Source organism: Hipposideros armiger, unplaced genomic scaffold, assembly GCF_001890085.2.
Source record: "Hipposideros armiger isolate ML-2016 unplaced genomic scaffold, ASM189008v1 scaffold_433, whole genome shotgun sequence".
In the NCBI taxonomy this organism is placed as follows: domain Eukaryota; kingdom Metazoa; phylum Chordata; class Mammalia; order Chiroptera; family Hipposideridae; genus Hipposideros; species Hipposideros armiger.
Genome location: NW_017731783.1, coordinates 1243204 through 1270182, shown reverse-complemented (window position 1 = coordinate 1270182; position 26979 = coordinate 1243204). Strand labels below are relative to the sequence as shown.

Here is a 26979-nt window from a genome sequence, read left to right as displayed (position 1 = left end):
ATATATTCTGACAAGGTTACATCATCACAAGGCTATATCCTTATTTGATTATTTGGACTTCATCTAAATTTGCTATTCAGTTTAATAGGTGCCAAAAATTCTCTAAAATCCCACTATGTGAAAGAATTGAAAGAATCCATGACAAGAAATGCTAAACCTGAACTATTTGGATATTTTTTTTCTTTATCCTTATTATATACATGGTTTAGCATTTGATTATTTCCTGCCTTGTATCTACTGATTCAGTATGTGAAGTTTTACACTTTACAATGTATCAATTTATCATTTGCAATGTTTGGCTTATGGGTATCACTTATCAATATTTGTTGGATTATTTTTATATGGAAAAGAAATTCATGAGAATTTGCTTCTGTTCAGTTATGTCTTCCTATTTTAAAAAATACTATTTTTATGGCAGAATAGTATCCCATTGTGTATATATACCACATCTTATTTATCCAGTCATCTATCGAAGGACACTTTGGTTTCCATTTCTTGGCCACTGTAAATAAAGCTGCAATGAACATCAGGGCACATATATCTTTGTTTTTTTGTTTGTTTGTTTGTTTTTTTAGCTGAGCCATCCTGCTACCTATCGGCAGCTCAGCGGCTGCTCAGCTCGGGCTGGACTCGAACCGCTGTTGCTCAGAGCTCAAACTCTTGAGCGAGCTCTTAACCAACTGAGCCACTCGCCGGCCCTTCATATATCTTTACGAATAAATGTTTTCAGATTTTTTGGATAGATACCCAGGAGAGGGATTGCTGGGTCATATGGTAATTTTAGTCTTAATTTTTTGAGGAACCTCTACACTGCCCTCCATAGATGCTGCACCAATCTGCATTCCCCCCAACGGTGTATGAGGGTTCCTTTTTCTCCACAGCCTTTCCAACACTTGTTATTAATTTGATCTTGAGATTATTATGCTAAGTGAAAAAGTTGGACAGAAAAAGTTGAGAACCATTTCACTGATATGTGGTATATAAAACTGAAAACAACAAAGGAACAAGACAAACAAATGAAGAAACAAAAACTCATAAACACAAACAATAGTTTAGTGGTTACCAGAGGGTAAGGGGGGAAGTGGGTAGTAGATGAGGGAAAAGGGATCAAATATATGATGATGGAAGGAGAGCTGACTGGGTGGTGAACACACAATGTGGTATATAGGTGATGTATTACAGAATTGTACACCTGAAACCTATGTAACTTTACTAACGATTATCACCCCAATAAACTTTAAAAAATACTATTTTATTTAAAAAATGAATTAAACATGTGATTGGCATATGAGAAAACACATTTGCAGCTTATTTGTAGGTAATGGAGAGGAAGTTAAAAAATAATTTATTTTTTCCAGTGGTTTATCTTTACAATATGAAGGAATAACCAAGGGACCAAATTGTGTAATTCGAGGCGTTACAGCTAAAGGCCCTGTAAATTCTTGTCAAGGCAAGGTAAGCATTGTACATAAATGTTTTAATACATGTTTATTTCTTATGTGGTAAAAATGAAATTGGAAATTCAAAATTGAATAACCTATTTTTATAAAAAGATGACAGTAATGTTGGGTTCCTAGGAATTAATAAGAATCATGTCACCTGACTTAACATTTACATCTCTAAGAAAAATCAGCATTTTTGCTACTCTTGCTTTTGTTAAACATTTAAGTATTTTCCAATACTACATTTTATTTTTTCTCCTCTTTTTTTTCCATCCATTTTTTAATTCTTAGAACACAAACAAATATATAACAAACTTTAGCTGACTTCTTTAAATATATTGAGTTTGTTATTTGTATAAAGGAAAGTATTGTGGAAGGGATAAGATTAGGGAAGATAAAGCCATAAACTTCAATAAGATTAATTATTCAATTAGATATATAAAGCAGCTAATAGATTTATATGACTAAAGGGAACACTAAGGCTAATAATTTAAGTGATATGTTGCGTTTTATTTTCACTGTATCATTATCTTCAGCATATATTTTAAAATTTTTTCTAGCAAAATGATGTTTTAAATAGAGCATGTGAATTTAAGTACTGTATACTATACTGCAGTTTATAATCAAATCAAATTAAAGATCAAGTTTTGTACATCTTTCCGAATTGATATTTTCTTGGACAAAGAACTTGAATTCATGGAAAATTTGATTTTAGTGAGATAAACTTACTAAAATGATGTTTAGATTTTTACAAAACTTTTATTTTGAAATAACTAATCCAAGCGCCATGTTGCATTTGGAGTTTTGGAGATTTGCGGGGGGTTTTTCACATGACTATTTTCCCACATTTTTCATAATGTCCATCCTGTTTTTGATTATTATTCAGAGGTTATTCCTTTTAAATCTGAAGAGACTATTGTCTGTAAAGCAATATGTCAATTTTTTCACCTGCCTCTCTTATATACATATATATAATTTTAGTCAGTATAAAAGAGTTAAGCAGATTTCTATAATGGTACAGAAATGAAAATCAAAATAAATCAGAATTGAGGTGATAAACTACGTAAGTATTTATGAAGTCTTGGATTTTTTTTTCAACAGAATTTTAATCTGAAGGTTATTCTGCCGGGTTTAAAAGAAGACTCACAGATTTTGAAAATTAGGTTACTACCAGGTAATACTATTTTAGAAATATTCCTAATATTTACCTTTTAAATAATATTCTTATGATAATGTATAATGAAACTTAAAAGGTGAGGTGTCTTTTAGTTTGATAATGGTACAAGTCTTAAAAATACGTTGAATGTCAAACATAGCAGTGACAGAAATGACCAATTAAAAAACAGGAAAACATTGAGGAAGACTTGAGTGAAGTTCTAAAAATAACCTTAGGAGAAAAATTTGAATATTGAAAATGTACTGAGGAACTATTCTTATGGATATACTTAGGCTTATATTAGAACTGGATCAGTCTTTTACCTTTTTTGATAAAACTATAGCTTTCATATTGTAAGAACAAAAGTTTCTCATGTATGTATGTTGTTAATTTGATAATGACTTATCGATTTGAAAGTGAAGTTACATTAAAGTTACACAGGGTAGAAAACTCTGGCCTAATTTGAGAGGTAGTCTATTGTAGAGATTCAAAGACTATATTCTGAACTCAGCCCTTCTGGGTTTGAATCTAAGCTGACACTTAGGAGCTAGGTAAACTTGTTCTATATATCAGTTTCCTTTTGCGTAAAATGAAATAATATTTACTTTCAGAGTTGTTGCGAAGATTAATTGAGTTAACATAGGCAACCCTCACTTTGCACATTCAGTGGTAACTAAATGGAAGATGCAGTTGCATTGACAATACTTTGCAAAGGGAGAACTGCATGTGCTTTTAAAACACCAAGGATAGTACTTGGGATGTAATTTTTAGCTCTGATATTAACAATACCATGATGATATCTTTCTCCCATGTATGACCTTTTGTACTGGTTTTAAGTGAAAAGAAAAATATTAACTATTTCTTTTAAAAAATTGACACATTGGTATAAGTATAATAAAATCACTACATATTAATAAACACTTATAATGCTTTTATTTTAGAGGTTAACTAAAAGTCTGGGTCAGAGTACAGAAATTCTTAGTAACCAGATAGTTCTGACAATTTTTTTAGAATTTGAGAGTGAAAGTGGTAAAATTGGAAGTAGCCAGGTGTAGTGATAATGGTTAGGAGGTTTCAAATTACAAGCCAGGACTTAAATCTGAGTCTACCACTCACTAGCCAAGTGACCTGGACAAGATACTTAATTTCTCTGGATCTCAGTTTCCTCATCTACAAAATGGGGAAAGTAATATTACCATCTTTATTAAGATCATTGTGAGGATTATATGAGAACAGTGCTTAGTTAAAACTTAACATGTTGCCTGGCATATAATAAAAAATAAATATTAACTAATAATATTATAAAGTAAAATAAGTGTTTCTAGTAACTGTTCTTAGTAAACATGTGTTCCCAGCATTTTGCATAAATTGAATTTTAAAATATCAGTGTTTATAGAGCCCATCAAGTCATCTTGCTACAGAAGTGTAAACCCTCTTATTAATCTTAGAGGAAGCTTGTGTTGTAACTTGCTTATCACATTGAAGTAGTGGGCAAGCTAACAAATTATCAGGCTATGTCATTAGACTACGTGATCCTTTGAACATTATTATCTAAAACGGGTGTAGTTACGTGTGCCTGAGAAATCAGTCATTGTGTAAAGTTAAAGTTAGTAAATAAAAATGTAGTTCAATAAATTTTTACTTTTCCTTTTGAATAATTTTTTTCCAGGGTCTTTTTAAGATTGTACGTGTATAGTTTATTTCTATCATGAGTTATCACTGTGCCATATAGCTTGTTGCATCAAACATTTTTATACAGTTGAGACAGTTCTGGCTCATACATAGAATCTGTACATTTGGGGAATAGAAATGATAAAACATGAGAGTATTGCTTATTTTTTCTTAGCATTATTTATAAAATATTAAAACTTGAAATGTTAAAAATTATTTCATTTCCTACTTCAGTATTTCAGTCTTAGAAACTTTAATTTCCTGATAGGTCCCCCTCATCGATTGAAAGTGAAACCTGATTCTGAAATTTTAGTTATCGAAAATGGAACAGCTTTCCCATTTCAGGTGGAAGTTTTGGATGAATCAGACAATATAACAGCACAGCCAAAATTAATTGTTCATTGTAAGGTAAGCTACTGTAAGGTAAAGAATATGTAGATTTTATTTTGAGTCCCGTTGTAGTATATAGAAATGACTATATATGAGCGTATTTTAGCTGCTTTTATAGTAAGCCTTATATAGTATCTAGGTCTTTAATTATTATTCCATGGAGATGTTTGTGGGATATCTCATTGTCAAAAGTTTTCAGCATTATAAGCCAATAATGCCAGCTGTGCTGAATTTCATAAAGAAATTTATGAACTAAAGATTCCTCCCCTCTCCTTCCTTGGTTCATTCACCTCATTTCAGATGAAGTATTTAATTTATGAATGGAATAATAGAAATGTCCTTCAGGATTGGGGATGGATGGATAAATGAAGATGAGTAAAGACCACAAAAAGGAAAGGAAAAGCCAAATAGGTAAAGTAAAAGAAGAAAGAATAGTGGTTGAGGAAGTTGGAATTTCTTACAAAACAGATAAATTTTACTTAGAGGTATAGGAATTTAACTCTTTTCATTCTAGAATATTAGTGAATTCTACCTAGAATTTTCCAATTTATAGCCAGAAATAGTAGCTGTAGAGAAGTATTTGAAAATGTAAATAATTATTGAATAATCAGTTACATTTATTGGGATCTTAAATTATTTTGTATGCTTCTAATAGTTTTTAGGTGCTCCTAACCTTCCAGTCTACACTGTGGATTGCAGTAATTCTGGAACCAGTATTTTATCAGGATCTGCAATTCAAGTTCAAAATATTAAAAAAGACCAGACGCTTAAAGCTAAAATTGAAATACCTGTAAGTTGTTATTTTTATTCATTGGTATTATATTGAGTCTTCATACACATACTCTTTAAGAGCCTTATAATAAATTCTGTAAAGTTGTTTGACTTTTAAAAACAAGGTATTTGTGGTTGTTTTAGCCAAAGGGCAAAAAAAGGAACATGAAATAGTATAGTGAATAATTTAACAGTTTATGTCAAATATTAGTAATTTTCTTGATCAAACCTTTTATAATATCTGTAGCTATTATACATTTACACATACCTAAAATTAATTTTTTTTATATTAAAACATGATATTGAGGAGTCAGTTTTATTTTTTATAGTTTTAATCTGTTTCTTAGAAATTTTGGTAAATATTCCCACTTAAACCACCACTGAAGGACATAATAAGCATTTGATTTTTATGAATAATTAAAATTATTTAATTAGCATTTTCATGTAGAGATTTCTATGTTAATGTGCCAGTTGGATACTTTTTACTGGATATACATCATGTGTACAGGTGAAGTCAGCCTGATATAAGCAGTTGATCTCCTAAGGTTGCTGAATGGGATAACAAATAATTAAACAAGTAAAATACTTAAATGTGATTTCTTTATAATTGATATGGTAGATGATGAATAACCTAATTTCAGTTGACTGATGATGCTTTTCTACTAATTATACATCAAATAATATATCTTGAGCCTCAAAAGGATAAAAGACAGTTCTTAAATTTATAATTAGCATGGGATGACTTGACTTTATTCTAATTCTTTTCTTTCAAGCTGGTTATATTGCTGGTTATATTGATAATCTTCAAATATTTGTTACACATTTCTGTTTTTCAATACTGTGGGCAACATATTTTTGAGCATACTATCTTGAAAAAGATCAAGAAGATTCAGGAAGAAACGATTTGAATTTAGGAAGGAATCTGGGCTTGGAAGCAAGAACAACAATTATTAGGAATTATGTAAATACCTCAGGGCAGCAACAGACAGAAGACTCAAGATCCAGGTCATCTAAGACAAAGACCAAGATATATCATATAATATGCAGTTAGGAAATGTTATCCAAAGGCAGTGACTCTTGAGTATGAGTCAGGCAAATAAGATATGCATATGATGTTGAATGGGTTATTTGTCTGATTTTCTGTGCGGTACAAAATTTGAATATGTTGTCCATGTCGATGGGCTTTGATAGGAATGACAGTAACTGATGAAGAAGGAGATTTGACCTAAAAAAGATTATAAAAGTATTTTAGGCTTAGGCTGATTTTGAATTTTGTGTATCCTGTGGAATGTGCTATACCTGAATTTATGAAAAATGATGTAATATTTTAATTTTGTGCACCTAAAATCAACTTAGGCAGCATAATCCAGCTCATCTTTACTGATCTGTAGAACACCCATAATGAATTATAAATGTGCCAGTTTAGCCTTCAGGGCATCTAGAATCCTTATCTAGCTATAAACAAACTTGTCCACTTAACCCAATGTATGAGGAATTGAAAAAGAACTAGAAGCTTCAGGTAACCTAATATTGTTAAATAATATATTTTACAGCAATTATTTGTCTCTGATTTTATGGAAAGTTTTTAATTTCTTACATCTCTTATTAATAGATGTTAGTCACCAAATCTGTGTCATGTGATTAAAATTTTACAAGTTTGCGAAGCTTTTAAGTAAATTTACAAGTAAGGGGAAGGGAATTCTTTTGAATCCAAATATGCTAGTTTAGGTTTTAAGAATGTGGCACTTTCATTTATAACTTGATGGTATAGATAGTATAAAATACGGAATTATTTTATAATATAGTAGTGTCCTCTTAATGATAAAACATGTGAATGCTAACAGTATGTAAGATGATCTTCCATAATATTGAAATAAATTCTTAAGCAATATAAAAGAGTCACCATTAAAGCCAAAAACTATGTTTTCAGTACAGATTCACTCAGTGTATATTTGTGTTACCCCTCTCTTCTAGAGTTGTAAAGATGTGGCACCTGTGGAGAAGACTATTAAGTTGCTTCCCAGTAGTCATGTTGCAAGATTACAGATATTCAGTGTGGAAGGACAAAAGGCAATCCAGATCAAACATCAGGATGAGGTTAATTGGATAGCAGGCGATATTATGCATAATCTTATTTTTCAAATGTATGATGAAGGAGAAAGAGAAATCCATGTAACATCAGCTTTAGCAGAGAAAATTAAAGTAAGTATTTCAAACAGATTGGTTATTGCAAGAATTTTGTTTATTTTATGCTTGGAAGACTCTAAACGAAGTTTTACAGGGTAACCTCTAAGAAGGTTATCACAGAGAAATAATACTATTATTTAAAATTCCAGGCTAAACAAGAATTTTTAGTTTCATGTACTAGTTTGAAATGTGAATGATTTATGTGTGACAAAATTGCACTTAGAAAAATGATTTTGACACTTAACAAAATTCCAGTCTTTGGCGTTTTGTTTAGTTGTCTCTTCCTGACCAACTGTATTTCTGCATTCACAATCAAGATCACCACCTTACCAAAGCAATGTTTTTGTAGCTATCCTGAATGCATTAAATAAAAGGTGTGAAAGGTAGACAGTGGAACAACATTGTTAATTATATAGAGCCCTGATTTAGTCGTTGGATATTGGCACACGGTTCTCAGTAACTAGGTGGTCCTCATCAATCTACTGTCGTTTAAATACATTATTTGTACCTTGATAGGGTATAGATATGTTGAAACATAATTTCTCACTTCAGAACCAAATCAAAACGGTTAGATTGTTATCACATATAGTAGACAGCTCTAGAACTCTTCTTAATGGTTTATTGAAAGAATAGTGGACAATCTATGCTTGCTCTTTAAAAGTAGTCAGTGCTGCTACACGTGCATTCCCAAAAATTACTGTACTATGTAAAATGGTGCAACAAAAATCATAGGACTTGCAGGAAAAATGGGAACTAGAGGCATAATACTCAAACCTCATGAGTCACCAATTAAAAAAAACCAAAAAAACTAATAAAGTAGTACCAAAAACAGTCACACATTAAATGATTAACAAGTCTGTAAACACTATAAAAAATATCAGTTTACTTGTGGAAGTAGGTGCAGCAAGGGTTACAGCTTGCAAGTTACTGTGAAATGGTGAAAACTCTACTAGATTTGAACATATGTGGCTCAATACACATAATTAGCTGAGGTGGCTGGTAGGTGTTTGAGGTGTGTTGTTTTGTATATTCCTGCATGGCTTGGTTTAGTTGGGTACAGTTTTCTGTGGCAAACTATTATAAAGTAAAATTTGCTATATATTGAATTGTTCCCTAATATTTTAATTGCATTAGAACATATTTTCATTTTCAAACCAAATATTATAGCAGAACAAACTACTTTTTCAAACCTTGACAGTCATAGAGAAAAAACTCTTTAAATTTTGTATGAGAAAATAATTTTCTAAAATTCCCAGTTTCTCTAAGGCAATTAAGAGATAAACATTCCCCCCATCTCTAGAAAGCCAACATTTGTCAACCCTTATATAAAGGATCCCAATTAACTAAATATTTGGACAGTTGCAGTTCTGGGAGAGGATATAGAGATTACTTTTTTGTATTGTGATATCCTATAGCCATCATGAGTTTCCAAATATAGGATCTGATATTTTAAAAGAATTGTTTAACTAACAGGGTTTCAACTGACCATATTTTAAAAATCTTATCTGGAATAACCCTTGCTCCAGCCAGTTTAGTTTTTCCCTCTGTAATGAGAGATGGGAGGATTGAGAAAGAAATAATCCTGAAAGGGAGGCAAGTCATTTTTACCTATATCAGCAGATTTGAAGGTGAGTGTTTAAAAATGGGGCCAGAAACATGGCTTCTGAACTGGTTCCTTGCTGTCTTATAATCATGTTTGCACATTCTAGTTTCTTGTCAAGGTTAAGAAGAAACATTGACTGAAGAGCCTCTTCCTGTATATAACCTTTCTTTTGCCATTCTCTAACATTGTGGCCATTTTGCCTTAAAAAAAAAAATCTAGTAACGTATTTCTTGGTTTCCAAAGATTTTAAAATATGCACCTCTTTCTTGACAAAAGATATTAAATGCTACTCTTTTATTAAATTATAGTCTTTAAAGTAGTTTTTGTGGTCTTTGGAGAATTCTCCAATGTTGAGAAAAGTCAACCCAAACTGAGCTGGGAATCTAATGAAGGAATAGCACATCCTTTTTAAGTAACTCCTGCTTGCTGCTTCCATTATTAACAACAACAACAACAAAAAAGTACAATAAAGAATAAATGAGAATAAAAGATGGTTTAAAAGGATAGAAAGGTGACTAAGAAGATTAGAACAGCATAAACTGGGATCAAAATATTAAAATGTCAATGATTTAAAAATCACAACTGTAGAAAGCTAAAAGCAGAGAGGAAATTGAGCTAAAAATTCTTAAATAGAAAGGATTGGAAGTTTAAAAGTTGGATAGAGTAGGGTAATCAACTTTAAAATATAGATCCAGTAACAAATTAAAATATGGAATGCAAGAAACTTAAAATTAAAATAGAACTAAAAGCATTCAAGAATGGATTAAGACCAAAAGGTGGCCAGGATGATAATTATATCAGGGGACATAATTTCTGTTTCCTCATCTTACTGAATAAGGTCCACCTAACTCTCATGTAAAGCCTATATTAATAAGATTCTTTTTTAAAAAAATTGACTGTTACGTCTCAGAATTGATCACATGATTTGAACTATGTTATTTTTAAACTATAATGACCACCGTGATAATCTTGTGGCAAAACTAATCACTTAAGAATTTTATTTTATTGCATTGAAAGATATGACAACTTTAACAACAAAGACAAATAATAAGATACTTTTTTATCATAGCAATGTGTAAACCACCATCATCCTGGTCATAAAAGGGATTTTCTTTTTCCTCAGAGGTAGGGAGAATGGGTTCTAATTTAACTTTAAGAGTCTTCATTCAGTAAGGTAAGTGGCCATAGGAGGGCATTGGACTAAGCTTTATATTATTCTTAAATATGTGATTTTTTTCTTAGGTTAATTGGACTCCTGAAATTAACAAAGAACACTTGCTGCAGGGTCTGCTTCCAGATGTACAAGTACCAACATCTGTAAAAGATATGCGCTATTGTCAGGTTTCATTTCAAGATGATCATGTATCTTTGGAAAGTGCATTTACAGTAAGGTTTGTGTGCATATTGTAATTGGAGGTATTTCAAAATTCAGTGCATGGCAGCAAAAATACTTTCTTCAAAAGCACACATACAAAAGTTGATTCTAATGTAGAAAATAATCAGTTTCTGTGAAATTTGGTAGGTTGTTTTTGGAATAAAACTTCACTGGAAATAGTGACTAGTGCTCAATATCACTATACCCTGTGCTTAATTGGCCCTGTAGCATCTGTAAGAACTAGAACTTTCTTTAAAGGAAAGTCCTCCTAGTGCAAGCAACAATGAAAACACCAGCAAAATGACAGATAGGAAAAATATAAAACATACGATGTGATCAATGTATTTTTCAGAAGAAAAAATTCTTTCATTGGTAGTGATGATTTTCAAAGCTGAGTCTAACTAGACCTACTGTAGAACCTACTAGACCTAATGATAGAAAAGGGGAAGACAGGTAAATACAGAGGGTACCAAAAAGATGTATACACATTTTAAGAACAGAAAAAACTGTATTAAAGTTGTAATACTCAATATATGCCAATAACAAAATGAATGCAAGTCATGTGTATACATTTTTTTGGCACTCCTGGTAAAATAAAAACCCTGTCTTTTACCCTGGCCTTTCAATTCCTTGGCTACCTCTTTTCTAATTACGCCCTTCACTTTTATTCCTCTACCCATTTCCATAATATTCCCAACTCTTAGAATAGCTTTATGGTTGAGATAAAATTGTCAAATGTACTACTCTCCAACCATAGCCAGATCTCTTGGTGAGTTATTCTTACCCATTTTTTTCTTTCTCAGTGCGCTCTCATCGTAATTTCTTTTTAATCCATAGCACAGATACTATGATTTAACACTTCTGTAGTTTTTTGGTGTGTGTGTCAGTATTCTCTGCCATCTTTGCAAGCTGTCTTTTCTCTATTTTCTTTGGGTTAATAGTAATGTTCTATAAATTGAGTTATTTGAAAGGGCATTATTGTATTTAAGTTTTGGAAAGTGATATATATATGTACATAGATACCTCTTTAGCATATTGAAACTACTTTAATTTTTTCTATAACAGTTGATGTAACTAAAACCTTTGAACTTGTTAACCAATTTCAGACCCCTTCCTGATGAACCTAAACATCTAAAGTGTGAGTTAAAAGCAGGAAAAACAGTACAGATGGGCCAAGAGCTTCAAGGAGAAATAGGTTAGTATGGCCTGCATTTTTTTTCTTTAAAATACTGATATATGTCCTTACATTCATGTTTTGACATAATCTGAAAGGAAAACTTTGGGTTTATATACGATTATTGGTTTGAAATCCATTGTTGGAAAAGATTGAAGTATTTTTACTATCTTTGTCTAGGCTAACATAACTGAAATTAGTTTTGCTACAATAGTTTGTTGGAAAAATGTTGGCTTTTGTTAGAAGTAACACTAGCTATTATCAAAAGTGTAAGGTTAATATATCAGTATCATTTTTCATATATCTAGACTAGTACATAATACTAAATTATTTTCAAATTTTCATGGTAAAAAGTGATTACATTAACATGTTAAATATATAAATATAAATGTGCTTTTGTAGGTTCTTGATATTTTTTGAAGTGATTATAAAATAAGTATAATTATTTTTTATAAAAATACATAAGAGAACAAAGAGCAAGTTTCTAAGCATAATTTTATGGAAGTGTGTAAGTGTCCTTGTAGATATTTATATCTTATTAAAAGATACTTTAAAATTAAACTTTCCTTTTAGTTATAATAGTTACAGATCAGTATGGAAATCAGATTCAAGCATTTTCACCAAGTTCTTTATCTGCCTTGGGAATTGCTGGAATTGGACTTGATAGCTCACAGTTGAAAACTACTTTTCAGGTATGACTGCTTTTCATAACAGTTGGCTTATGCCATTGGTTTACATATTACAAAATTTTGGGAAAACTAAAATAACTAGAAGAAATTTGATTTTAATGTCTACAATGAAAAAATCATAAAAGGCTTTACAAAAATGTTTTATAATGGAAAATTGGAAGATATGCAAGAAATAGAATAAATAGTATAAATAATTCCCATGTTCCCATCACTCAGCTTCAGTAGTCATCACTTCTCTCTTTGCCATATTATTTTGAAGAAAATTCCATACCTCATTTTACCCTTACTTTGATATATATTTATATAAAGGAAGTTTTTTAAGCAACTATTTAAATAAAATTTGTTAGTGCTCACACCCTGCATTAAAATAATTGTGAAAGTTTACATCTGTGGAGTTGAGACTAGCTTGAAAAATAAGAACTGAGGTACATTTATTTCAGTTTAAAATAAGCAAGCAAACATGATGCATTCTGTTTGGAGAAATCAAAGACAGCTTTAGAGAAGAGGAGGCTGAAGTTGGACCTTCAAGGAACATGCCAGGCCAGAGTAGATGAAAGAGGAGGAATTCTAAGGCCCAAGTGAAATTGAATCCATTTAGTATGTTTAATGCTTTTGAAAACATCTTCCTTTTAGAGCCCCCGTTACAATCACCACCTGACAGAATAATCATGAGACGGCCCTTCTTGTTGCCCTTCCTAACGAGAGTTTCTGTTTTCCACTGACTTGTTATGCTGTTATTTTCTTAGTTTTCAGAATACCACTTTTACTATATCTTACTTAGCTCTGCTGAAGAACTTTCAGGGATGTTTTGTTTACAAAGATAAGGTTTACCCTTTGACTTTCAGGTTCCTCCGTTATTTAGCTTCACCCTATGTGTAGATGAAATAAGATAAATGTGCTCCCTCTGTTAAGCATAAACAATCTGCTTCCTGTCACTATGCACAGACTCCTAGCCTCTTTCAGTAATTGCTCCTAAAGTGTAACCTGTCTTCCTACAACTTCAGTTTTTCCCATCTATTAAATACCCATCAGCATATAAACATGCTGTATAATATCTCTTATCTTAAAAAACATACCCCTCCCCCCCAAAAACACACCAAAACTTCCTTTGGCTCTGAATCCCTGTCTATCTACTGCCTTATTTCTCTCTTACTTTTTATAGTATAAGTCCTTGGAAGAGTACGACTCTCTATACTCTCTGTTTTTACATCCTTTTCTGTCACATGTTTTTCTGCCCTGTTCTACCTGACCAAATCCATTGTTAATTTTCAGTTCACTTCTTATGCCACCTATCAGACCTGTAAGCATTTTATACTATAAATTTAGATTCTGTCACCTTAGTGTGGCCCAAAATACCCTGTAGTGTTCCACCGCACCTTTCTCTTCCCATAGCTCATTATTCTCCAGCCAAGTAGGTAGACTTTCTTTGTTCCTGCTGTCATTCTACAATTGATATGTACTACCTTGATTCACTTTCAGCCAAACAACAGTCTACTCCTAGTCTCTGCTGATGGAAAACAGTCTCCGTTTTTTTAAATTAAAAAGTAGTTTTAATGTCATTGTTTCTTAAAATCATATCTGCATCTACATGAAATGTGCTGCAATTCTGAAGTACTTTCCTGTGATAATTTCAGTATTAGACCTTAGAGAGTGACTTTCAGAATTTTCTATTTGTACTTAACTACAGCTTGTAAAGACATATACAAATTTCATTTTCAAGATTTGAAGTAAAACCAGAATAACTTCCAACATGACATAAAAATCACCTCTTCAAAAGGGCTTTAGGTGTTTCACTATTAAATGTGAAATTCTAGGTTAGATTTTACGATTTTGAACTTAACAATATGTTTTATGATTTGTTTTTCAAATATGGAAAAATTCCTCTGTGCTCATTGGGATTTAGGGGGAGATTAATTTTGATTATTTTGCAGTGTCTTTACAGAAAAAGTTCTACAAACAGTTGTTTTAGAACATAAAACATGAAATTTTAACTCTGATTTTTAAAATCTGATGGACTAGATTTGTACTTAGTGGAAATTTAAGATGGTAAAATCAGTAAGGGTCAGTATTAAAATGCAAATACTATAGTGCTCATGCTAGTATGGAATTAGTTTATATCATTCAATTACATTGCAAACATTATAGGCTAGTTTTATTGATTCCTGTTAATATGATGTATTAGTGGTAGGCATTCTAAGTACCAGAAATTGAGCAGTGACAAATCAAAGCCCCTACCTTCTTGGAGATCACCTTGTAATGTGGAAAGCATTCATTAGGTAAGATATGAGTGATAAGAAGAAACAGCAAGCATGGTAAGGGAATAGAGTGCCATTGTATAGTGTGCTTGGGGAAGACCCCTGATTACGATATCCTGTGTGCAAACAATCACCTGAAGAAAAACAATCGAGATATCTGGTAAAGCATGTTGCAAACAGAGGGAAAGAGCAAGTGTAAAGGATATTAGGCAAGCACTTGCTGGGCTATGTGGGGAACAGAAAGGAGGGTAAGTAGAAGTAAGAGGGAAATTAGGATAAGATAAGGTAAAAGGACATAGCCAGAGTTTTTAGCTTTCTCCCTCACAAAAAAGGAATTCAGTTTCTGCTCTCAAGGAAATGAAATTCATGGTGTGCCAGTATTGACATGTGTGCAAGTAATCTGCCATTGTTTTACCCAGAAACACATTTCCCTGTCTTTTCTCAATGTACTTTTTTTTTTTTTATCTCCCTGCCTTTCCTCAATGTACTTTTCCTCACTAGGAAAATACACAAAGTATTAGTGTAAGAGGCATCAGATTTATTCCTGGTCCTCCTGGAAATAAGGATCTTTGTTTTACTTGGCGTGAGTTTTCTGACTTTGTTCGAGTGCAGCTAATTTCGGGACCACCAGCTAAACTACTTCTTATAGACTGGCCAGAATTAAAGGAGGTAAGTACCTTCCTGCCTTGATTGAAAGAATTTAATGTAGTATCACATGGCTTATTACTTTCAGCTTGTCAGTAGATCAAAATAGATATATTTTGTTGTTGAAGTAACAACAAATAACAATAGTAACAGTAACATAACCAAAGGACAAAGTAGTATGGTTCTTAATATTCATTATTTAATTCATCACTGTGTCCTCGTTTGTTAAAAAATAGTACAATAATTCAAATCCTAAAAACATTATAGAAAATTTTCAAACATACATGAAATAGAGTATAATGAAACCCCAGTTCAACAGTTACTGATTTTTGCCAATTTTGATTCATAGTACTCTTATTGATTAAAAAAAATTCTTTTGCTAGAGTTTTAAAAAGCATATCAGATATCGAGTCATTATACCCATAAAAACTATATGCCTTCCTATGCAAGTAGTTAAAATTTAAATACTAATTTAGTAAATGTCTTGTCAAATCTATTACCTTTGTTGAGTTTTTACTAAATTTTTAGAATTCTAATTTTTTTTTTTTAAGATTTTTTTATTGGGGAATTGGGGGATGGGAACAGTGCTGGGGAATTGGGGAAAGGGGAACAGACAAGTTGCTGTCGTTTTGTTCTTCAGTCTAGTTGTGGAGGACGTCGCTTCACTGGCCCAAGTTGGCACCATCATTGCGCTCTTCCCGGGCGAGGCACATCAGTCACTGGCTTCTGGACGGCCGCTCACTGCGGTTGCTGGCCACTCACGCTGGCTGCTGGCTACATACGGTAGCCCATGGCAACCCACTGCCACAGGGGCTGCAGCCTACGCCCTCGCCGGCGACTCACAGTAGCCCAGCTCCAGGTTGAGCTGTTGTGCAGCATCTTAGCTGTGGAGGGCAGTGTCACTGGCCCTCATATGTGGGATCCGAACCGGGGCCCTCTGGCGTCCCAAGCCAGTTCTTAACCATCGCGCCACTCGGCCGGCCCCAAGAATTCTAATTTTGAAATGTTCAGATTCTGGCATTTAGTTATAGTGTAGCAGGGCTTTAACTGTTGGTATGATAGCTTACATTTTTTCTAAAGGAAAATGAACTCACATGATCGTGGCAATAGATGAAATTATACTACTAAAGGAGCAGATCATTGAAGAAAAGTTTACAAACAGTGCCCTAGTTTGAGATTGCGCTTTTTGATTTGTGAGTTAAAAACACACACACACACACACACACACACACACACACACAAACAGACAAACTGTGGATAACAGTGTACTTAAGAATTTCTTTCTGTAATACTGTGTTGACTGAGGAGTTTCACTGAAAAGGCTGTGCGTTTATTTTTTTTCTGGGAGCACTGATACTATGTATATGAATACATTCTTTGTGCCTAATGATGTCAATAAAGGATTTGTTGGTTCACTGTATTATGAAATAATTGTGTACCTTTGAGGCAGAAAAAAATTTTTAACATTTTCGTCTTGTTATATGATTTTGTGTGTAGGGAGGGGAATATCAAAAATGACAGCTTGTTAACTCAGAATTTATTAGAAGATTTAGTTGCAGATACCATAGAAATTCAGAAGCTTTTAAAATAAAACCTAATGCTGATTTCTCATTCTGTTAAGAGATATCATTATATGTGGATAGGGATGAAAAAGTGATCATTGACTATCTGGTTTCCCTAGAATTTCCTAATTTAATTCTTGATCCACCTTCCCCCTACAGAATATTAAGTGGAACAGGGTAACTGATCAAACACCCAAGCATAATAAATAGAAAAAATATATAAATATACACACATATTCCCTCATTTAATCTTCAACAACAATATGATATATGATTATCATTCTTCTTTTATAAATGAGAAAACTGAAATTCCAAAATGGCCAGGACTGAAAGTGGCAGAAAAAAAAGATTTGTATTTACGAACATTTGATTTTGGGTATTTGCCTTTTGTCCACTATTTCTTAGAAAACTGTAACTATTGATAATATCTTGGGTAACAAGTCATTTACTGAAGGATATCCTTTGAAAGTAGTTAGTATTTGATAGTTATATTAGGAACAAAGGACCATGATGTGTTTACATTTGGAAATTCTCAGCAATTTTTTAAATTCAAGCTTTTTATAAACTTTGGTAGATGGAATACAGTCTACTGTATCCATATAAATATCCATATAAACTTTGTGGTAGTCAAGCATTTTAACTAAATTAGTCTCAAGGGTATTTTTTTTTTAAGTCCTATCCATACACAGCATTGATTTTTCTCCCACTTTTAGCAACCTCCTAACGTAATTTGGTAACCAAATACCTTAGATAAAGTGGGTGATTGAGAAGCAGAGGGAACATTATTGGTGGGAGAGATGATAAATCAGCTTTCCTTTTTCGCTAGTTATTATAGTTCTCTCCCATTTTCTTTTTTTTTTTTTTTTAACTTTTAAATTCTGACACAGAGGATTGGGTGTTTATCAGGGTTCTTGCTTGACTGTGTGTTTCCTTTGATATATCCAGTATTAATAGGTTAGCAGGCAAATTCCCAGAATTACACAGGCCTTACATGAAGTAGGGAAAAAGCAAGAAGTATTTTAAGACAAGACAGTCTCGATTATCAGTGACTAGACCTATTTAACCTAAGGGCTAAACTGTATATTACTGCGTCATGGCAGAGTGCTGAAAATTGACAGAGGAGCTAAACTATAGATAGCCAATGCTAAATCTGAGAACCTAAGATAAGCTTCTATTTTCTTTGAAGTCATTGTAATATATAAGTTTTAGAAATGTGTTAGAAGGCAGTAATGCCAAATGCTATTGTCCCTTTTATCAGATTGTTAATCATTTGTATAAAGGATCATTTATGACTATAATTGTCTTTCCAAAGTTTATTTTAATTAATGAAAAAAGCCATTTGTGAATAGAACAGAGATAAACTAAGTGATCATTTTAAGTATACAAGTAGTAATTATATTGTTTGGTACATGTTTTAGTACTTCTTAAAATATTTATGTCTTTGTCAGTTCATTACAGTGATTAATGGAAGAGAATTACAGAATCCTCTCATTGTTCAACTTTGTGATCAGTGGGACAATCCAGCACCCATACCACAAGTTAAAATAAATCTAATGAAATCTAGCAATTTAAAGGTAAGTTTTAAATGCTCTTAAATAATTTTCCCTTACTTAAAATTCTGGGTTTCATTCTCATGATAATGTCTTTAGGTGTCACATCTCTCTTTTTAACATAGTGTTATATAACTATTATTGCTTAGTTTAAATCAACCTATAGATACTTCATAATTATTTTGAGGAAGTAAAGTTTATATCTTGCAAGCATTGTAATAAGTTGCAGCATTCTAAATTCTGTTTGTTTATTATATAATTTTAATATTTGCATGTCAGATTAGGATGGATAACACTGACAAAGTGTGAATGAAGGGCAGATATAAAGACCTGTAGTATGAGTTAAAGAACAGTTATTATTGGGGAAACTTATAAACTGAGGATAAGCAAAAAGAGTCATGTGAGTTACCTGTTCTCTGCTTACCTTATGTAGAACTACAAGGGCCTCGGCATAGCTGATAGACCTGTACTGGATTGTGTTCTAGGGTGTGGAGTAAGCAAAACATGGCCTTATTACATTTGGGGGCAAACATAGTATTTGGATACCAGGAAGTCCAAGGTTAGATATTTTACGTGAGTATTAGGATAGCCAGCTGCTTACAATCTACTAGGGTCTTTGGATGCCTGATGCAAAGTTGGAAGCCCTCCTTTGAGGGAAAAGCTGCCAGTCCCTTGCAAAGTTGCATTTTGGCAAAGTCTGTACTGTTGGTTGAAGGGAATTAATTTGTCCCAGCCAGGTTGTTACCAGGCACACCACAGAGAGTTCCTGGGGTTAAACTCAGTCAGGCTTTTGTATCCCTCCACAAACATTTTATAAGTTTAGTGGATGAAAACAGTTGATAATATTTATGTAAATACACAGTTCTCTTGAAATTAAACCAATATTAGTTTGATAAGAATGCCAACAGGAATATCCCAGGACTTGGTAAGTTGATCTTAAAAGTCATACAGAGTATTAAAGCGCCAATAACGGCTTGTGGTCCACATGGAGTTTTCATAGTAAAGTAATTAGGGTCAGAGGTCTTAAACCTGTCAAAAAAGACTACGATATTGCTTCTATGCAGCCTGAAATAGATTTGCTCTTTTGGCTTAACAACAAGGATTTAGGACACAGATGGGAAGAAACATGTTGAGAAATATGAGTTTGAGAGACAATGGATCAGAGGGTAAATGTGACAGGTACAAATATAGGACTTTATCATTTCACTTTTGGAATGTACCTTCAGTGTTTATGTAACCAAACTTCCCTTGATATATCATGTTATTGAAACTGTGAACATTGAATCCTGCAACTTAATAACTGAAATACAAAAAATTCTAGTTTAATTGATCAAGGTGAGTGATTATTATCCTTTGGATTATGTGATTACATATTACATTATTTCAACTACAGAAGGTGCCCAAAAAAATGTATATACATTTTAAGAAAGGAAAAAACTGTATTAAAATTGTAATACTCAATATATTCTGATAATAAAAGATGAATACAAGTGATTTGTGTACGTTTTTTGGGCATCCCCTGTAGTTCAAATTATAGGTTTCAGAAATGTGTGCAAATATAACTTTTTTATAGTAATAGAGGAAAAGAATTTGATCTCTAGAATTTTCCAATTAACCATTTTGTTTTGTTTTGTTTTTAGCTCACTCCTTCAAACCAACAGCATAAAACAGATGAAAGGGGCAGGGCTAATTTGGGAGTGTTCAGTGTTCAGGCCCCTAGGTAAGAACTGAGAGTTTAATAGTTATTTGTATTATAGAGATTGGTTTTTCTGATTATTTGCTGAAGTTAAGAATAATAAACTAGCATTCTGTTTAGTATTAGGCAGGAGATGGAATGAATAAGAGTAGAGAAGTTTCCTGAATTTTAAACTTTGTATAAATTGTCTCAAAATTTTTAGATTATAACTTATGTAATTTGAACCCCCCCCCCTTTTTTTTTGTTAGAGGAGAACATACTATTCAGATTAAAGCCATCTATAACAAGAATACCATAGAAGGACCTACAATTAAGTTAATGATTCTTCCAGACCCTGAAAAACCCATTCGTCTCAATGTTAAATATGACAAAGATGCTTCCTTTTTAGCAGGGGGAACTTTCACTGGTGAGTAATTCACAGTTTTACATAAATCTTTTGTAATGATAATTTGCCTTTTACATTAGAGGAATAAATTATTTATCCTAGATGTCTAGCATGATAAGGAAGCATGTAATAGTCTTTTAAATGGCAAAGAAAATATTTGACTTAGCTATGTCTTCTCTCACCCCTATAGCCTATGTGCCTTTAATGGTCAAGATTGAACTGAAAGTTCATACATAAACTGATAGCCTAAAGTAATTCAGTTTGTGTTTGTTCTTTCACAGAACTCTGAAATTCTACAGAAGAAATATGAACTGTTAAATGGTGAAAATGGAGGGTGGAGGAGGTCTACTAAATATATTTTCTCAAACAAAATAGAGCCAGGATTGTTTTAATTCGGATGAAAATACATCACATCAAAATTTATGAATAAAGATATTTCAGAACAATATACATTTACTAAATACCTGCTATGTGCAGGTATTATATTGGACTTTTAGTTTCACCAATGAATATGACAGTTTTCAGTGAGTTCAGTCTAATGTAGGAGACAATCAATAAGCAAATAATTTCAGTGTAACGTGGTAGGTGCCAAGTCAATAAGAAATAGTATTTTCTTTATACAGGTAATTTTATTGAAGACTTCTGTTTTCTTGAAGGGATGAATTCTATACATAGATATAAGCAGTTGAAAGAAGCAGACCCAAAAATTTAGATTCAAAAATTAACAATAATTTTTAATAATTACATATGTGCATAGCCTTTATGCTCAGAGTTTTAAATCTGTTTGGGGAGATAAGTCATATTTCCTTTGATTAAAAAATTGTAACAGATGCCAAGTGAATGTTACAGATGATAAACATAACAATATTATATGTAGCAATAGTTTAGCTACTGTATGGTATTGAAAATCATGTAAGAAAATAAACATTGTATTCTTGGACTACATAAAGCGTATGGATTTATGACAAGTTGCCCAGATTTTTGGTTGCTGAGTATCAACATTCTAACATTTATGGTCTTGTGTGGTAGAGCTTACAGCATGGCCAACTGTGAAATCAGACAAGGAGACTATCAATAGCAAAGATGTATATGTTAGATTTCTGGGGAAAATTTATCACCAGAATTTTCTGTCATGATTAGTAAGTTTTATAGACATATTATTGGGAAATGCTGATTAAAGATAGTATTATTTTCTTCATCAGAGTTATATTAACATTTTAAAAAGTTGTATGCTTTAAGACATACAGGCATACCTCATTTTATTGAGCATCACAGATACTGTGTTATTTACAAGTTGAAGATTTGTGACAATTCTGTCGGCACCATTTATCCAAGTCTAATTAAAAGTATGTACATTGTTTTTTTAGACATTGCTATTGCACATTTAATAGACTACAGTATACTGTAAACATAACTTTTCTATGCACTGGGAAACCAAAAAATGTGTGGTGACTCGCTTTATTGTAGTGGTCTAGAACCAAATTCACAATATCTCCAAGGTATGCTGGTACATAAGTCCTTACTTAACATTGTGGGTAAGTTATGCAACTTTAAGCAAAACAACATGTAGCAAAACCAGTTTTACTGTAGGCTAATTACAGTACCCAACAGTTAAGTTCCTGTGGCATCTCATCAGTGTTATAATAAATGATGTTGAACAAAACAATGTTATTCAAGGACCTACTGTTCAATTATTTAGCTAAATCTATTAATTGAACTAGAGCGAAAATAATTTTTTTAATGTTCACCATGCAGATTTTATGATTACTATTATTTCTGAAGATGATAGTATCATTAAAAATATTAATCCAGCACGTATTTCCATGAAAATGTGGAAGCTCTCTAACAATGGGAACCGACCACCAGCAAATGTGAGTCATGGAATGCATTTTAGAAGTTAAAAATAGCTCTTATATTTAACTTAAAATTAAATGTAATTTAAGTAAAAATGTAATGTGTATATTCTGGAGAACTAGAAATTAACCCACTCTATCACTTGGGATTAAAAAAATATATAGACAGTATGTTTCAAAATTAAGTGTTGATGCTGTTGAAAAAGAGTGGCATGTATTGTGATATTGCTAAAACTTTTAAGATACTTTATGCTATAAAATTATCTTGTCTAAAGGACAGTGGCACAAGGCAGAAAGCATTAAATATCACTAAGAGATAATACAGAAAATGAGACAGTAGAGAGATGTGATTGATAGATTTAGAGGACAGAGAAGAGGGTAGAGTTGTGAGAGCAATTGGAGGGTCTAAAGCAGCATAGCCCGGAAATATGTCACACATGATATTTAAATTTTTCTAGTAACCACATTAAAATGTAAAAAGAAATAGGTAAAACTAATTTTAATGTAGTTTTAACCTAATATATCAAAAACTGCCATTTCAGTATGAACTCAATATTTTAAAATTTATTTTGAGATTTTACATTCTTTCATCTTACCAGGTCTTTGAAATGTAGCTTACACCACATCTCAGTTTGGACCATCCATATTTCATGTGCTCATTAGCCTGATACAGCTATTGGCTACCATACTGGATAGTGCAAATCTAAAATATATCTCAAATTGGAAAAACTTTAAACTATATCAGAAGGTCCCAATTTAACAATTCCCTGCAGGATTTATGGTTCATTTTAATAATCTGTTTAGGAAATTAGTTTCTTTAATTTATGCCTTCAGTCCCATCAAGCTGCTGTAACCTTAAATTATATCACTACCATAGAGATGTATTGTGTGTCCTTTAATAATATGTCTTTCCACTGTGACTAACCTCGCCATTGTATCTTATATGTGTTGTAAAAATATGTACCTATAGTGTGTGTGTGTATGTGTGTGTAAATCCAGATGTGATCTGTATTCATATTCAGTGAAGGTAATATAACTTTTCATTCTAAATATACTGTGTTAAAATTTTGTGATTTCTCCCTCTCCCATTCTCTCCTGCCTCCCTTTCTAGGCAGAAACATTCAGTTGTTCTAAAATAAAAGATAATGACAAGGAAGATGGCTGCTTCTACTTCAGGTATTTCTCAAGTCATTTCATATTTTTATGCATACTTTGTTACAAAGTGAATCAGCCTTGATGATATTTGCCTGCTCAGCTAGAGAAAAATAATAGAATAGAAAATTGTAATATCTCTTAATTTTTTGTCAGGAGGTTTTTGGACAATATGTGTGTTTTGTTTGTAAGCTTTGTAAAATGGTTTAAGGGAAGATTGTTGTGATGGATATGTTAGTTTTCAAAACTATCGAAGTCATCAGAAGAAGAATTATGTTATATTGTCAGAGTACTTTATAATATCTCACTATACAGGAGATTTCCATAATCCTAAACTTAAGGTCTTACAAAGTAGAACAGAAGGCTGAATTAGATTTTTACTGTTTAACTCTGACTTTGAGATGTTGCTTCTGCTTTCTGGACCTCTACTTTGAAATCTGACAAATTATTTTAGTAGATTATTTCTAAGGTTTTACCTGTGCCTGCCTGCCTATCTATCTGTCTGTCTATTTCTAATGAGAAATGTCTTTTTAGACTTTAGACTAATAATTGTCTTGTTTCTTTAAGTGTATTAGAGTCTTAAATAATGTAAAAAACAAAAAATGCACTTACAAATTATTGTTACAGTAATACTACATTTACAATTGCCTGTTGTATTTACCTTTTTGAGATTTTTATTTCCCCATGGGGCCTCAAGTTACTGACTATTGTTCTTTCATCTTCCCTTGCAGAACTCCCTTGAGCATTTTTTCCAGGCCAGGGAATGAACTCCCTTAGCTTTTGTTTACATGAAAATGTCTTAATTTCTCCCTGATTATGAAGGACAGTTTTGCTGGATATCGGATTCTTGGTTGACAATTCTTTTCTTTCAGCACTTTGAATATGTTGGTCCCAATGCCTTCTGGCTGCCAAACTTTCTGATGGGAAATCTAATCATATTGTTGAGCATCCCTTGTATGTAATAATTTCTTTTTCTCTCGCTCCTCTCAATATTCTTTATCTTTGTCTTTTGAAAGTTTGAAATAATATGTCTTAGTGTGTGTCACTTTGAGTTCATCTTACTTTGAGTTCATCTTTTCCTGGAACTCCCACAATGCATATGTTGGTCCATCTACTGATGTTCCAAAAAGTTGCGTAGGCTTTGTTTTCTTTTCTGGGACCTTTTTCTTTCTTTTTCTCAGACTATAATATCCATTGCCTTCAGGTTTGCTAATTCTTTCTTCTACGTGCTCAAATCTGCCATTGAATACCTGTAGTGAAATTTTCACTTGAGTTATTATACCTTTCAGCTTCAGAATTTGTTTTTTATTTCTTTTCAGGTTTTCTATTGGGTTGTCGGAAAAGTCATGACACATTTTTGCAACGAAAAACAGAAAAATACTTCATGACTTTTCTGACATCCCAATATTTCTATTGATATTTCCATTTTTTCATACATCATTTTCTTGACTTTTTCCACATCTTCCTTTACTGCTTTGAACATCTTTAAGGCAGTTTCTAAAAATAAGTTCTTGTCCAGTATATCTGCCATCAGGTGTTTTTCAGGAACAGTTTTTGTTGACTTAATTTTCCCCTTTGAATTGCCTGCACTTTCCTGTTTGCCTTGTGATTTTTGTTGTTGTTAAAAACTAGACACTTGAAATTAATAATGTAGTAGCTCTGGAATTTAGATGTTATGCCTTACCTAGGATTTGATTGTTTTTGATATTTTGATTGTCGTAGGCTATTTTTCTGCAAGGATCAACTTTAGGTATAAACTGAAGTTCTTCTCAGGTCTTTCTCTGAGCCTTTCCCTGGGCATGTGTGGTCACTTTCTAATTTTCCCCATATATGCAGTTGTGTTTGTTTTTTTTAAGATTTTTATTGGGGAATTGGGGGATGGAACAGCACTGGGAAATTGGGAGAAGGGGAACAGGCAAGCTGCTGTCCTTTTGTTCTTCAGTCTAGTTGTGGAGGACGTTGCTTCACTGGCCCAAGTTGGCACCATCATTGCGCTCCTCCTGGGCGAGGCAGATCAGTCGCTGGCTTCTGGACGGCCGCTCACTGTGGCTGCTGGCAGCTCATGCTGGCTGCTGGCAGCTCATGCTGGCTGCCAGCCACTCATGGTAGCTTTACGGCAGCCCACTGCAGCCTCACTGCAGCCTACGCAGCCGCCAGCAACTCTCAGCAGCCCAGCTCCAGGTCGAGCCTGTTGTTCACCATCTTAGCTGTAGAAGGCGCAGTGTCACTAGCCCTATGTGGAATCCGAACGGGGGCCCTGCTGCTCAGAACTGGTGTCCCAAGCCAGCTCTTAACCAATGTGCTACTCTCTCGGCCCTGTAATTTGTTTTAGTTGAATTATTTTACCATTGCAGGGGCGTCAGTTTGAAGGAACATTTTAGTAAATCTTTTAAAAATAATCATACATGTTTTAAAACTGCATAGACGTAGTGGATACACAACAGTGTATATGTACTGAATGCCAGTGGAATGTACTCTAAAATGGTTAATTTTATGTTATATGAACTTCTTAATAAAAAGAAATTACACACTCTGTCAGTTATACATGTAATATATATAATAAAATATATTTCCCTATATTGGGTATACGAGGAGTGATCACAAAATATGGTGAATGTTTAAATAAAACATTTATTACAATAAAAGACACTAATCCCATCAAAATACTCCTTCTCACTTTGAACACACTTACCCCGTTATTCTTACCCCGTTGAACTTTCTGAAGTAGTTCTGGAAGTCCTCTCTTGTGTGTGTCTTTAGTTTTACTGTCATGGCTGAATCGATTTAAAACATTTACCTTTCATGGTCATTTTGACTTTGAGAAAGAGCCAGAAGTCACACGGTGCCAGATCGGTGAATAAGGTGGATGAGGACACACCGTAATGTTTTTATTTGACAGAAATTACCATACCAAAACCGATGTGTGACATGGAGCCTTTCCGCTATGATCAACAAATACGGTGACTGCTGCTGCTGAGTGCCATCCAACGGAAAGGCAGAGATTTTCAATATGGGAAGCAGTGAGTCGAACCTTAGTAACAGTGTGTGACAAGTTTCATCTTGTTCGGTGTAGTCAGTTGGGTGTGAGCTACGGTTAAGAGAAGGTGTGTTTTAAAGTGTGCAGTAAATCATCCTCCATCATGACAACACCCCATGTCACACATCGCTTCTGGTATATGGTAATTTCTGTCAAATAAAAACATTATAGTTATGTCCTCATCCACCTTATTCACCAGATCTGGCACCGTGCGACTTCTAGCTCTTCCCCAAATCAAAATGATTCAGGACATCGAGGCAGCCATGAAAGCACAACTAAAAACACAAAAGAGGACTTCCAGAACTGTCTCAGAAAAGGGCAAGAACGATAGGATATGTGTGTTCAAAGGAGGGGGAGTATTTTGATGTGGATTAATGGCAATGTGT

The 26979-nt window shown here is 33.1% G+C and overlaps 1 protein-coding gene across 1 annotated transcript in view; it reads left to right on the top strand.

The window, feature by feature from the left end:
* The window catches only part of SMCHD1 (structural maintenance of chromosomes flexible hinge domain containing 1), a 143987-nt gene that overhangs the window by 69561 nt on the left and 47447 nt on the right, over window positions 1-26979 (top strand). Inside the window, exons 21-34 of the mRNA XM_019665107.1 lie at window positions 1359-1455; window positions 2544-2616; window positions 4538-4677; window positions 5315-5449; window positions 7405-7632; window positions 10463-10611; window positions 11702-11790; window positions 12343-12461; window positions 15215-15382; window positions 18369-18494; window positions 20111-20190; window positions 20415-20572; window positions 22307-22422; window positions 23516-23580. Of these exons, the coding sequence (XP_019520652.1) occupies window positions 1359-1455; window positions 2544-2616; window positions 4538-4677; window positions 5315-5449; window positions 7405-7632; window positions 10463-10611; window positions 11702-11790; window positions 12343-12461; window positions 15215-15382; window positions 18369-18494; window positions 20111-20190; window positions 20415-20572; window positions 22307-22422; window positions 23516-23580 (1743 nt within the window). The remainder of the gene's footprint in view (window positions 1-1358; window positions 1456-2543; window positions 2617-4537; window positions 4678-5314; window positions 5450-7404; window positions 7633-10462; window positions 10612-11701; window positions 11791-12342; window positions 12462-15214; window positions 15383-18368; window positions 18495-20110; window positions 20191-20414; window positions 20573-22306; window positions 22423-23515; window positions 23581-26979) is intronic.